This window comes from Peromyscus eremicus, chromosome 16_21, assembly GCF_949786415.1.
Source record: "Peromyscus eremicus chromosome 16_21, PerEre_H2_v1, whole genome shotgun sequence".
NCBI lineage: Eukaryota > Metazoa > Chordata > Mammalia > Rodentia > Cricetidae > Peromyscus > Peromyscus eremicus.
In genome coordinates, this window is record NC_081432.1 from 48,100,454 (window position 1) to 48,115,945 (window position 15,492).

General features: G+C 37.4%; 1 protein-coding gene across 1 annotated transcript in view; it reads left to right on the forward strand.

The window, feature by feature from the left end:
• Col19a1 (collagen type XIX alpha 1 chain) overlaps window positions 1–15,492 on the forward strand; it is a 300,361-nt gene that overhangs the window by 56,742 nt on the left and 228,127 nt on the right. The window contains exons 7-8 of the mRNA XM_059281419.1: window positions 677–721; window positions 3,551–3,595. Of these exons, the coding sequence (XP_059137402.1) occupies window positions 677–721; window positions 3,551–3,595 (90 nt within the window). The remainder of the gene's footprint in view (window positions 1–676; window positions 722–3,550; window positions 3,596–15,492) is intronic.

The window sequence follows — 15,492 nt, forward strand, 5'->3', positions numbered from 1 at the left end:
ACAGAGAAACCCTGTCTCGAAAAACCAAAAAAAAGAAAAAAGAAAGGAAGGAAGGAAGGGGAAAGGAAGAAAGGAAGAAAGAAAGAAAAGAAGGAAGGACAGAAGAAAGAAAAAAGGAAGGAGAGGGGGGGAGAGAGAGAGAGAGAGAGAGAGAGAGAGAGAGAGAGAGAGAGAGAGAGAAAGGAAGGAAGGAAGAAAGGAGATACATATTACTAAATAGCACATGGAATACACAGGCTGTGGAATCATTAAGCACACACTAGACATCTCAGGTGATATTATAAGTTGGATAACCCCGAGACTGGCACTTTAACATCTCAGAGCCCCCATTCCTTTACCTTAAAATTTGAGATGGTTGTCCTGGAGTTGTGACATGACAGAAAATTGGAAGACCCTACATGTGACAGATATCCAGAAAAAAGTTACCTGTCCTCATAACACTACAACGTTCCCAACACCTGGGAGGCAGAGGCAGGCGGATCTCTGTGAGTTCAAGATCAGCCTAGTCTACAAAGCGAGTTCCAGGACAGCCAGGGCAACAGAGAAACCCTGTCTTGGAAAAACAAAACAACCAACCAACCAACAAACAAACAAAAAAGGTGTGAGTGTGAGTGGAGGGGGTTCTTTTTTGGTATCATCTGTGACTAATGAGATTTATTTTGGTTACTCTTTTTAGGGTGAAAATGGCTTACATGGTATTCCAGGCTTACTTGGTCAAAAGGTAATAGGTTTTATAAATGTTTCCCACAAACTAAGCTAATAAACCAGTCTTTCCAAAGAGGCCTCAAAGAAGCACTTCCTTCTGGGAGACCTCTCAAGGAAACATTTGTTCCAGGGTGTTAACAGCATGCCTTCCTGAAGAATCAGTAGTGATGCCTTCTAAGGGCCACAGAGGTGTTACGGCTACACCAGGAACATGTTGACTTATCAATCAGAGTGAACAATGGAACAGTGTCTTCCGCTGTTATTCCATATTTGAAAGTGTTGTGCTCCTCCGGTTAGGTTAAGCAAAATGCTTATAATGACACCAAATGTCTAACAGTACAAAGATGACACACAACCAAGCTCTTCAAAACACACCGTTCTGCTTTTGCCTGGCAGTGCTGACCGACAATCCTAGCTACTCAGGAGGCTGAAGCAGGAATATTGCATGTTCACAGCCTGCCAGCCTATACACTGAGTCCAAGGCTAGCTCAGACGACTTAGTGAGATCATGCTGCAAAATGAAAAGCCAAAAGAGGGCTGGAGGGGTAGTTCAGTGCAGAGTGTTTGCTTAGCCTGTATGAGGCTATAGATTCAATCCCCTATAAAGAAAAAAAAAACCCTTCAGAATGGTACATTCATATTCATGATGAAGGAGAAGTTTTTCACCTTCCAGGGTAAGTCTTCCTGTGCCTGACAGCTTTCTCTTCACCAAAATGAACTTCCTCAGCATCCTTTACTATCTGTCCAAGGACTGCATTCTCTCTCTGGGGACAAGCTCAACACCATGTGCCAAGCACTACTGGATGCACAGAAACTAATATATTCCAGATTCCTGGAGGGAAGAGGAGTCACTTCAGGTGGGGCCAGCTGCCACGGTACAGCCCAGACAAATCCCACCATGGGGGAGAGCATTATTGATGCAATTTTAGATATGCCCCAAAGCCAAACATGTGGCGAAGCGTTACAGGTTTTACTAACAAAATGTCTGAAGCTGCTATGCATCTATGTTTTGTTTTTTCCATAGCTGGAAATGTCATTTGAAAAGATATACTTTCATTTATAGTTCCAGCTTTTAAAAAAAAAAAAAAGTTTCTTTGCATAGCCCCATAGAGATAACAAGATTGGACTGGGAGCTGTGAAACCGCACGCTCCCGAGTCTCTTCACAGCAGCTCTAGACAAACCCCACTGGTACAGCATGTGCTGCATCTGTGAGCTGAGTTACAAGCCAAGGGATGTGCATATTTATCTGCTGGGAAATGGTTTTGGACTTTCCAGCAGCTGTTTGCGGTGGCTGCATCACGCTGACGTCGTGGCCAGCGTGCTAAGGGCATTTAGCAGCTTCGATATCAGCTTGAATTACCAGATGGAGTTAAATTTTAGGGGCAACACTATTTAAAGAAAGGTAGGCCCATGCATTAGTGATAAAATACCTATGAACTAATCTATTGTTTGCTGATAATGTTTTGAGAACAAAGGAAGCAGGAAATAATTATTTAATCATGTTTCTACACACATTATATACATTTACTTAACTATATGCAAATGCTGATATACTGACACATTTTCTATATATAGATAATAAGAGTGAGTTAATCTATATAATACATGTGGACTTTAATTATATCATGCACCACTTTATGGAGGCAGTAAAGCTGAGATCAGAAACTTTTCATCTCTAGCTAGGTATGGTTGGCATGTGTTTATTTGTTATCCCAGCGCTTCTGTGATGGAGGCAGCAGGATCAGGAGTTCAAGGCCATTGTGTGCTACATAGTGAACTCAAGGGCAGACTGGTCTGCACAATATCTTTTCTTAAATAACTTAAACATAAATCTCTCTCTCTCTCTCTCTCTCTCTCTCTCTCTCTCTCTCTCTCTCTCTCTCTCTCTCTCTCTGGAGGCAGAGTTCCTCTGTGTAGCTTTGGAACCTGTCCTGGAACTTGCTCTGTAGACCAGGCTGGCCTCGAACTTACATAGATCCACCTGCCTCTGCCTCCCTAGCGCTGGGCTTAAAGGCGTGCACCACTAACTACTGCCTGGCTTCAAATATGAGTCTCCAAGGAAGATACTGGCTGGATGCTTTATGCCATTATCCCCAGTGAGGGACCTGCAGACAAAAGCCCTCTCTAACACTCACCTCCCAGCTATGCAACCATAGGTCCCTGACATGTAGGAGGCTCTCAGTGAGTGTTTACTAAAAGTTTGATGGTAATGTCATCAATCTATCTATGACAAATTAAATCAGAAAATAAACATGAAATTAGAAAGGATTCGGCCGAGGGGGAGGGGGGGACTTGTACTTTTTAGATTTAAAGGATGACATAGAGAACAGCTCTTTTTGTGACTGTGAGTCACATGAGCAGAACAGAGAGGAGCCTGGGGCTGCAGGCTTGGGGAGAGGGGTTGGACTCTAAGGTTCAATTCTAAACCTACTCATCATGAACCTCTTATTAGACACTTAGGTGGAAGGTAGGGTTCAGAGAAGTCTGTCTTCTGCACTTAATGAGATGCTAGTGACAGCGAGAATGTCAAAGTTGGTCTGCACTGCTTAATTCAATTCTCAAAGCAAATCTAGATGGTACCATACTCAGGTGCTTAACATGCAGGGTGCGTGGCTTTAGGGAGATGAGATTTTTCTAGAAGGTAGGGAAGTATCCAAAAAGCTGTTCCTTGAGTATTTTATATTATTCAGACTTTGTGTTGTTTAATATTGACTTAGAACTTCATATCCCAAGGAATGATTTAAATCACTGATTTTATTCTTAGAAGTATCGCTATTATTATGAAAATTTCCATGAACTGTAAGTACTATTCTTATTAATTTACACCATGCTCTTCTTTTACAGGGAGAACAAGGACTTGAAGGCATCAAAGGAGAAATTGGTGAAAAGGTAATCCTTTCTATATGTGTTTGTAAAGATGAGTTATGCTCCCAAAATAGTTTAATGTGACATTTAGCTTTTGTATGTTCTATACAACATATGTTATAATTTTATAGTGAAACTAAAAACACTTACATCAATTAGAGGAGTCTTCATATATTGGTGATTGACAGAAATTGTTCAAAATGTACTTAGTGGTCAGGCATTTTTAGTTAAATTTATTCAATTTATAGTAAAAGATGCAAATACTTATTGGACATTGTATTTTTATGTTATGGTGCCATTGGTCCACTATGACTATGTCTCTGGCTAAAAGTTTTGTTAGCATGGACACTGGTTTATTAGTGGAAGTTTTCCTAAGGGGAAATTAAGAAAAAAAAATTTTAAAGAGCTAACTGTTATAGAAAAGACAGCACACACTAAAGTCAGAATTATTCCAAAAGGTTTAATTAAAGGGGTGATTAAAAAGTACGGATGATGTATAAGAAACTCATTCACAAAGCTTTTAAAGGCCTTGGGTCCCCCTTCAGCAGACACTTTTATCAATGCCACAAGGTTACAGATGCAAAGACAGAGAAAAGTGTGGGGAAGGGTTCAGACAAGGAAGCACGTTTTCCAAGGCAGTCAGTCCCACGTGAGAACCTTGGCAAGAAGTACCCCCATTCAGCCCTGAGCTCCTGCTAGTGAAGCAAGCAGAGACAGTCAGGTGGTTGTGGTCCACGGACATGGGTACCCTGGGGCTCAAAGGAAGATGGATACTAGTAGACTGTGGGCCTTGAGGGACCAAGGACAGACATCATCCCTGTAACCCAAGTGTCATCATATCACACTCTCACCAAATTGAACTCGGCATTTCATACCTTTAAGCGGTGTTTTACTCTACGAAATAATCACTAAGTCATCTTGTAGTCCTTGAAAAGCATTTAAACAATATTTCCTTTACAAATCCACAGCTTGAGCCTGTGGAAAAGGGGTCCCAAATCAGCCCGCACTGCTTGTGTGCAGCTTGCTTGGCAGCGATCAATTATCTGCCTCTCCTACAAGTATTTATAGAGACAATGAGTATCTTCTATAATGACAGGACGAATTACATATGTTGTAAGCTACATGATAATTACTTTCCCTCACTGAAGTGAGAGAGAAGGGGGAGAGAGAGAGAGAGAGAGAGAGAGAGAGAGAGAGAGAGAGAGAGAGAGAGAGAGAGAGAGACATATAATAACCATGCACTTGAGGGAAAAAATCCATTAAAGTTATAACCACTTTAAGTGGATCTTTTAGAAGTCCCTTGAATATTTTTTTTGCTTTAGAATAATGGTTATTATCAGGCCATGTCTTTAGGTCTTATTTCTATGTATTTTTTTTTTGGTTAGTTAGTAGGATTTTATCTGTAGAAATAAGTGAAACTAAGCAAGGCATAATATGCTTTCTATAATTTAGTCACCAATACCCTTAAAACTTGGTTATGTTTTTTCTCTGAACATAGCTGGTATTTTGTGGTAATAAACAGATTCTCACAGAGTGCATATGAAGAAAATACATTATGTACATGCATCACAATGCCATAATAAAATCCATTATTATGTATAATTAATATATGCTAGTCAAACATTTAAAAAGAACACACATTCAGTGTATTTTGCTCCTAAGATTTTCCTTCTGTTTCCTCATGTTTATTGAGTGATGCATTCAAGCAGTCCCTTCTACCATAAGGTGGGAACATTTATGGAGACTACTTTAAATACGGTAGAAAGAAATAAGCATCAGAGAGAAAAGGCAGTGGCTTTAATGAGAATCATAATCCTGACAGTTTATAGTCAGATTTAATATTCATGTAATCACCTTTATGCTTAGAAAGTTATGCTTTGATTACTATTTACTATACATTAAATGTTTGACCCTTTTCAGTATTGCAAACTGAAAAAAAAACACTTGAATTATGTCTTTGTCTGATCCATAAAACGTGTATTTTTCCATAGGATGAATAATTAAGGTCATGTGGTTGACTTTGGCTATGAGATTAAAAAAAGAAAAGTCTGTGACAGCTCTCAATTTGGTGTGACAAGAGCGTAGGGTTCTTGGGTTGCTCGTAACACATTTTTTTTTTTGAACAAAATCAACCAGCTACACTTGAATATCAATTCCTTGTGGAAGAATAAGTATATAATTACTTTCAAAACACCTTCTTCTTCAACTATTATAGTTTCTTCTTTCCCATGTTTAAAACTTGGTGATTTTGAGTGACACAATACACTGATTGTGGACTAAATAATTCAAGAAGTTGTGAGGAATTTCATATCTACCAAGGACACAGGGTTATGGTAAAAGATAATATTGACTCTGATGGATACCATGCTGTGTGTTGGTTTCCAGGTGTTGCTTCTACAGGCAATGGAAACCAAGTTCAGAAATCTGCTATTTTGTCATAGCTAGAAAATAAGCCTTCAGCTTAATTTATTCACTAGAATGCCGAAGAGGTTCCACAAAAGTCCAGTTTACAGATGCCCTGTTTTTAGTTCAAAGAATTTCTGATTTATGAAGTACAGGTCTGTTTGTCCCTTGACATCCATGGGGGATTGGTTTCAAGACTCTTCTGAACATGTCGAAAATCAACACTCAGAAAGATGTTGGTGACCTCCATGTGTCACCATTGCATCAGTATTAATATCTTGCCTGAGAGGTCCATATTGTGTAACACGCAAGGTCCAGTGCTGAGTAAGACCATTGACATCTTTCTCTCACTAGAGCCTACATAGCACCTTCAGGCTCTATGAAAGCTAGCCAGCAGAGATGACATGTCCCAGTAAGTTCAAGATTAGTTTCTCTATGTCTTCCAGCCAAAATACATGATGTCTTCAGCAAGAGGGTCTTACCATACAGTGGGGGACAACCAAGAGCAGTGGCAAGAGCCTAAATTATTTTGTGAGTCTCTGGAGGCGCCATGACCAATAACTCAGGGAGGTATCACATGCCAAGTAATAATAATTTTCTTTTAATACCCCATGTCTTGTGGGAGAAACATTGTCAACCCTTATAGGGCGCCTCTATTTGAACTCCTTTTTTTCCTTAATTATATTTTTAATTAGCTTATTTCATTCAGTATTTTTTTCAGTTTGATCTGTTTGCCTGCAATTTCATTTTTCTTAACATCGCAATAAAATTCTGTTGTATACATGTATCCCACATTTTCCTTATGCATTCATTAGTAGATGGACATCTAAGTTTATTCTATTCCTACATATTACAAATAGAGTAGCAATGAACATGAGTGTGCAAGTATTTCCATAGTAGACTTTAAAGTCCTTTGGCTTATATATTCAGGAGTTCTATAGTTGAGTCATATGGTAGTTCTAGTTCTAATTTTTTGAGAGGCCTCCAGACTAATGTCCAAAATAGCTGCATAAGTTTACACTCATACCAATAGTGTATAAGAATTCCCTACCCAACACACATGTTATCCAGGCAATTTTTTTTTCTAGATAGATTTGATCCTTGGTTGAATCCAAGGATGTGAATTGTAGATACATAGGTCTGGCTATATTCCTGTGAATGGCTACTTCTAATTCTATACAAGAGCCTTGTATATTATTGAGCCAAGTCATTTCCAAAGTGTAACTCATCATAAGGGTGGTTAGTCCTCTCAAAAGCAGTTATTTATAAGATAGGATTCTCTAAGAAGACAGCTTTTTTTTTTTTTAAGTTTTCCATGCCACGTGATGGCTCATAACTATAACTTCAGTTGTAGTTCAGCTAATGTTCTCTGGCATCTGCAGGCACCAAGCACACACACATGTATTGTACATACATATATGTAGGCAAAACATTCATACACATAAAGTAAATGTCATTGAAAAGTTGGCCCTGCTAAACCTGTCGTGAAACACCATTTCAGACAAAGAATGACAGCTGCAACCATTACTGCAGCCACATCTTTCCTGATTTATTACCTAAAATGCACTTAGTTTTGATTTATTATTGAGTGATATTGACCATGGACACATATAGTAAGGACCTAAAGTTTCCAGCTACTTTCCATATTCTTGTTTGGAAAACTGAAATGAACAAGATTTTCAAATCTTTTAATTTTAGAATAAAACAAACAAAAAAAGGAAAAAGTGAGTTATTTCTTTGTAAACTGAGCCAGGGAGGTGCTGACAGCTTGTAGCACTTGAAACATCCTCTAGCCTTGAGTGTGCACAATGTGGTGACTCTTGTTTAGGCTTATAGAAATGACCTGTTTATTGATGTTTTCTCCCACACTAGGTTAAGCTAATAACAATAAAGAGGCTACAAAACTAACAAATGCATATGGCTCACATGCTCTTAAAACCACTGCTGGAAAACTAGACCTTGTAAATTGCCAGTGATGTGATTTTTATTGTCCTGCTGTTGCCAGAGTCCTCTTTACATGCTGAAATTCCACATGATATATGTCTATAAGTCAGAAAATTATGTTTAGCCAAGTATTCCTCTGGTTATATAAACATTGTATGTATCTTTTACTGAAAAGTATCTGCTGGAAAAAAAATTCCACTGAGCCCTATTTCTACTTGGTTCCTTTATATACGTACTATTTAATTCTATAAATTTTATAAAATGTATAAAATTCAAATAAGTAAAATTACAAAAATGTGTTTATAACCTCAAATTATATACCTACATGCATATGTATATATTTACTTTACTACTAGAAAACTATATGATGTCATTTGTAATTAAGCCATGTATCCAAACATTTGTATCTTTAATCAGAAATCCACATCAGGCCAGGCGGTGGTGGCGCATGCCTATAATCCCAGCACTTGGGAGGCAGAGCCAGGCGGATTTCTGTGAGTTCGAGGCCAGCCTGGTCTCCAAAGCGAGTTCCAGGAAAGGCGCAAAGCTACACAAAGAAACCCTGTCTCGAAAAACAAAAAAAAAAAAAAAACAAAAAAAACAAACAAACAAAAAAAAAAAGAAATCCACATCAGGCAATTTTCAGCTGATATAATTAAAATTTTCAGCTGCCAGGTTAAAATGTAGTGTGTGTGTGTGTGTGTGTGTGTGTGTGTGTGTGTGTGTGTGTGTGTGTAGTCCTCCTGTTGATTTTATTAATGTTGAGTTCATTTGCATTAGTTACATGCAACAGTGTTTTTCTCTGGTGGTTGCTTTTGTTGTTTCAATGGGAGAGATGGCCAATTCGGATTAGAAAATGTCTCCACCCATGTATTTGGCTTAGTTCTTCATGTTGGGTTTTAGTCGAGTGAAAAAGCAGTATTGCACCCATTCTTACTATTCTACTGATTTGTTAGAATTAGAATGTAGCAGCATCAGCAGATACTATGTCCCGCATGTAATAATGATATGCAAATACTAAGCTAATAAGTAGGGATTGGCGATGGGCGGTGGTAGCACACGCCTTTAAAACCAGCACTTGGGAGGCAGAGGCAGGTGAATCGCTGGGAGTTCAAGGTCACTCTGGTCTACAAAGCGAGTTCCAGGACAGCGAAGGCTGTTACACAGAAAAACCCTATCTCAAAAAGAAAAAAAAAAAAATGAGGTTGGTAATGTACTTGGTAGAATTTTGTTCATTTATTTCTGATAGATTACAACATACACTTAACTTATAACCAAACTTAAAAGATGAAACAATATTATTTTACACTAATACCACAAATAAATGTCACCCATGAATAAATAACTGAAACACAGACTTCAAGCAGTATGTATCATGATTATACCCAATCAGACAATCAGTAGCAATTATTTGCCCCAAGAAACAATGATTATGACTCCACGTATTCCAGGATCTAGTACACAGAAAAATGTGGTCACTTTAGTCAGCTGTTTATTTAACTGTCATCATGGTAAAGGTACAAAAAACTTGAGTAATTGAAAGGAAGCCATGACATTTTGGCCACTTAAAATTGAATGAGAAAATGGTCAAAGAAACAATTTATGCAGTGTTCATAAACTTTTCTTCTGAACATTTTAGGGCAGTCAACAAGTCTCTTTACCAGCCGGAGAAGTCCACACTAACTGAGACATTTTATATCCTTGGCCGAGTTTGTAGATGTATACCCACGGTAAAGTGAATCATGAATGGACCAAAATCAACCACATTTCATGTTACAGAACAGGAACATATGCTTCTGGCCTGTCCAGTAGCATTCCAAAGAGAGACTAGATTGACAACTTCTTCTGGTGCCTGTGGTGTGCTGTAATTAGGGTAAATGAATCACACATTCCTATATGCTGTATTGTACCCCATCTTGCTATACCAGCTGTGTGAATCTGTATGTGTTCTTTACCATGGGCTTTTCTTTTATAAGACACTCAATTCCTACTTAACAGGATAGCTGTAGGGATAAAAAATACACCTAATGAATAAAAGATGTTCTATAAAAACTAATTCATCAATAGCCAAACTATGAAAAATATACAAAATATTGGTATTTTGACATCATTACTATGCTTAATTTTTGTTTGCATAAAGTTAATTCTTAACTTTCATTCTAAACAAGTAAATAAAATGTTCAGGGTTATTAGTTATTTGTACAAAACAAATAACCCCAAACCAACATTGACGTTTTTAGCATGTTTTTCTGTGGCTTAGCTCAGGGATTCTTTAGTCACATTGATCCTGCCTGGTTTGCTAAGATATCACTTCTAAGCTAGGATGTTGGCTGAAGGTAACTAATCTATGTTGGATTTTAAAAGACGCTGTGTCTTTTTTCTAGGTGGATGCTCTCTTTCAAAGAGTGATCACAGACTTTTCTCAAGGCAAGGGCCCAAAGACAATATGCAGAAACTTGTAAGGGCTTTTGGGGTGCTTGCCTCTGAACTAGCAGGCCACATCTCCACAGTGTTCTATTAGAAAGCAGGTTCTAAACCCAGGCCAGGTTCAAGAGGTGTGATGCCAGACCCCACCCACCTCTTGATTGCAGAAAGTATAGATATATGAAGGAATGCAAAATCTCTAGATTTCATAACAAAAGTAACACAAAGGAGAAAAAAACCTGCTTTACCTTTAAATCAATAGTTCTGAATAGACATTGATTGATTTAGCAATTTTATTGTTTTCATCCTCCCATAACCTGAAGTACATTAGTTGTTCTTAGTAGGATTTAGACACTATGAAAAATATGTTTCCAAACTTGATTGGCAGCACCACCTTATATATAAAACCATTATATAAAGATAAAAGTCATCGTAGTGGTGACAGAAAAGAAGTATTCATTAGCTACATCAATGGATTATATTCTACTTTTATTTAATATCATGTGCTTTTTAATTTTAGTTACAATAAAGCTGCTAGAATAAGTGGGAAAAGCAGGTCGGAATTGAAATGTGTTTTGAGGATTTTACTATTAAAGCTTTCTGGGCAATTATGCTTAATATTTAATATTCAGAACTAAGGCAAAGCTGCTAAATCCTGTTATTACAATGAGGCACTTTGCCATCATCATTACAAAGCAACTGTCAACCTGTCACCATACTTCCTGTGAAGTTTCCTGTGGCTCACCTTATGGAACTTTCCTGAACATTAGCCTGATACAGAATTATTTCATTTATCCTGATAACACATGCAAAACTTCTCAAACTTTTAGTTGGGACGCACGTGTTTCATTTGACAACTGACTTGAAAAATGAAGGGAACAGATGGAGTGGAAAAGTATAATTTCAAAAATCAGAGCAATTTATGTGTGGCCATTGAAAATTGGTATGGGAGTAACCATGCCAACTCTCAATTATCCATGGTGACAAGCAACTGGGACTCAGGAACGGCAATGCCAAGTCAGAGGCTTAACATTAGTCAGTACAGATTGCATGTTATTTCCCCAGTCCTTACAGAGCTTTCGAATAAATACGAAAATGAAGTATAGTTAACTCTCTTTGACTCATTAGTAGTTACAGAAAATGGAATATTAAAGAGAGAGGCATACGTACAAATAAGAGAATAATTGTCACAAATGTTAGTCTTTTCAAGTATTATTTCCAGTAATTATATATTATTTTATTTAATGATTCCCTGATTGGAAACATGTCTTTCCTATGTGTTCTTGGTGACTTTGGCTAAGTCATTTTGCTGTGGTGATGTTTTGTTGAAGACTAAACAGCTATATAAGTGACCAAGTAAAGACATCATGTGGAACACTCTCAAGGCTTGATGTGAAAGACAACAGTAATAGTGCTGGAAGCAGTGTCTGACTCCAGAGGAAAATATGTGTGCATCAAAATCCAAAGCATGATCTTTGAAAGGAAATGTTCTTGAGCAAATCGTAGACAAAAAAAAAAAAAAAAAAGATGAATGCACTTATAGAGAATTACAAATGTCCTATAAGTCCTAAGGACTGTCAGTCTAAAGCTAGTAATACCTTACTTGTAAGGAATTTCCAATAAACTATGACATGATAACACTGTCTATTTAACATGACTAACACATTATTATTTAATAGTACCTGAGATTTTTTTGAGCAATGTTAATTTTACTTCTAAACTATGTACAACTAAAATCTACCTGTTTGTCATTATCTGCCTGAACACCACCACACACTAGCCAGCCACTCATGAGCTACATCTTGTTCTCTCATCCACTCTCCAAAACTGTGGCCAGATGGATCTTTAAACACTAAGCACATGGCTCCTATTTTTAAAACGTTCTTATGGTTTCCCATTAGGTTGCGGTACAGCCCCTAATACAGTGTGTAAAGCCTTGTAGGGTCTGACCTGCGCTGTACCCCTGGAAACTTTCTCCCCACAGCCCACTTTGTTGCCTTTCCTTCTTTCAGTTCTGAATTCACCAAACTCTTCTGTCCACTATTGTCTCCATGGATTTTTAAAATACTGTCCCCTTTCACTTAATTGCTTCTGTTCTGTTTCCTGATGCTATGATAACTACAGTCCATCATTGTATGGGAAGTCTAGACAATAAGAACTTGAAGAAACCAGTCATTACATCCACAGTAAAGAGCAGAGAGCAATGAATTAATGCAACATGTGTGTGCTCATACCACTCTCCTATTTCATTAAGTTCAGATCTCCTGCATGAGAACTGAATGAGTCACTCATGATGAACAGGTCTTCCATCTCAATTAATGTAATTGAAAAAATCCTCCATAGACAGGCCCACAAGCCAACTTGATCTAGACACTCTCTCACTGAGATTTCTTTTCCAGGTTATTCTAGATTGTATTGAAATAACAATTAAAACTAACCATCACAATTACCTTAATTCTATTCAATCATTACACTTTGAAAGCTGCTGTTCCTGCTGTCATAATTTCTCATTAAACCTTTAACATTATAATCCACTTTTAACTACTTATCACAGTTTACAATTATAAGTTTCATGGCATAGAAATTCCATGACAGAAGATGTCAGCCTACAGTTCCGTTTTCTATCTCCAACACCTAACATAATTCTTAGCACATAAAAGAATTTAATTCATTCATTCATTATCACCAGGGGATAGTGTGGACAAGGTTTAGTGTTTGTTTCATCCTCTCAAATTATTTGATAAATATTTTGATGCAATCATCATGTTTTTTCAAATTCCTTCTATTTAAACTTGTGAGGCAGAGTTACATGTACATAATATTTAATGTGTGTGCATATGCACTTCCTCTATTACACTAATTCTTATGTACAACTATTGTAATTGCATCTCAATGAAGAAATAAACCATTAATACATTCAGCATATGCTAAAATATGCATAGAATAAATTGATTAAATATTTCAACTTTTATTATCTACCAATTACATTTTTGGCAGGTGCTCTATTATATCTGTCAAAAATATATAATGCGTTTAATGCCAGATATAACACTGTCTTTTAAATTTAATGGTAATATTAAAAGTTGTCCACTGACTCCTGTGCTGTAATATTTTTAGTTATAATTTTTAGTTATAATTATGATGGAATTGTGAGCTATTGACTGCAGTGACCTTAAGGTACTTTTGTTAAAGAAACTTATTCATTCGTCTTACATAATTTAAGAACAAAGCAATATAAAAATCTGGTGCATTTAACAAGGGGCAAGCAGAAGGACCTGGTCCTCATTTGTAGGTCTGAAAGGTTTTTGTTAATCATTGCTTAGTGGTTTTGCTCATTTTTTCGTTTTCACTCCAGCCCTCCCCCCTTCCCCCGCCCAGTTCCTCACTCAGGCTCTGGGCTACCCAGGTTTCCCTGTTTCTGCTCTGTCTTCTGGTTCTCCTTGCACTGGTCATCCTGTGCTACAAAAACCTTCCTCTGCTCTCTACTGCCTCCCTTTCTGGCTTCTCATTCATTTCTTGACCTCCACCCATTCTCTATACTCATTTTACTTCCCTGGCATCCCTATCTGAGTTTCTCCTTAAATATTTTCATTTCTAGCAACTCTTCTAAGAAGAGATCATTTTTAGTATAAATGTATGAGTTCCTTAGCAGCTGACCTGAGAGTGATTTCTCATTCAAGGAAAAAGGTCTACTATACATTCCTGGCACTGGTACCACCCCTGAGCTTTTTTGCATTTCTGAAGATTGAATTCAAGGCTCTGACATGCTGGGAAAATACTCTATCGCTGAATTGTTTTCCAAGTCTCTATTCTTGAACATTTCTAAATGAGACCATGTTCTAAATTAAGAGTAAGGTCAAGGCTGTCTTCACGCTTGATGGCAGAGTTTAGTGTATAAAATAAAAATATGTGATTTAAAAGGTCAAGGTTGTCTTCACATTTAATGACGGCATTTAGTGTATAAAATGAAAATATGTGATTTTAAATGTTTTAAGTGGAATGGGTTAATAATTATGTAACTTGTAATTTCCTCAGTTCATAAGTATACATTGTTGATAGAATTTATTTGGCATTCCAGATGCTAGAAAAGCAACCCATGTCAGAAAATATTAGTTGACAGGTGCATCGTTTTTATTTAAAAGCAACTGCTATGGAAACTTCTTTCATAATCATTGTGTGAACAACTCATTGTATAGCAACTGCTGAATGATTGTGTCTCCCCAAACAGTAGAATTCCTGTAGAGCAAGCAGAGGCATTGGCACAGCTGCTGTTCCACAAGAAGTGTGTGCAGTGGCTGGCTGTGTGAGCTGACCATCAGGCTTACAATCAGCCTTCCCTTCTTAGTCTAACATCTTCAAGAAACCATCTTCAGACTCTGCTTTTCCTTGATAATCCTCACAGTCCCCTTTAAGACATATTCCTCCCTATCAAAGATCTTCTTTAACACCAGAGGAGGATTGTTGAAACAACGACACAGAAAACCACTAACATTCACTTCTGTTTTCTATACCTTTCCTCATTGCCTGTCACTGTCTTTGATCATACTCCATGATTAGACACAAGGATGAAATTATACAACACTGAGGCTTAGAGCAAGGATTTCATAGAATGTTATTTTATATAACTACAATTGTCCATGGGGAGTGTAGCAAAGCAGATGGCATTAGATGACCTCATTCTAGGAGCTCAATGATAGGGACATTGCTTCCCACTTAAGGTTTACTTATGTGTAGTGATGATTCATGAAGATAATATCTTAGTAGCAGTTGTGGTGAGGGCACACAATAGTCCCCCATAAGCACATGTTGAATGAAAGGTTCTTTCTTAGTTAACAGGAAATTAGGTGGTCACCTACATTGGCTCTCACCACTTATTCATATTTTGTTAGACAGTCTTCAAGGATTTTCTCATTAATGCTGATAGAAGACAATTTTAAATTATTTGCTTTAAGTAAAAATCTGTTATTTTTATTAATCCACTTGAGTTCTGATAACCTTTTGGAGAGTTCAAGACAGTTTATGTACTCTCAGGTATATTGTTAACATTTCAGGTAAGAGTCAGTATTGCATTGTGCTTCATTGATAAGTTTACAGACTCCTAATATTTCTCATCACTGACTTTTTTAGCTGCCACACCTCATAAGGCTACT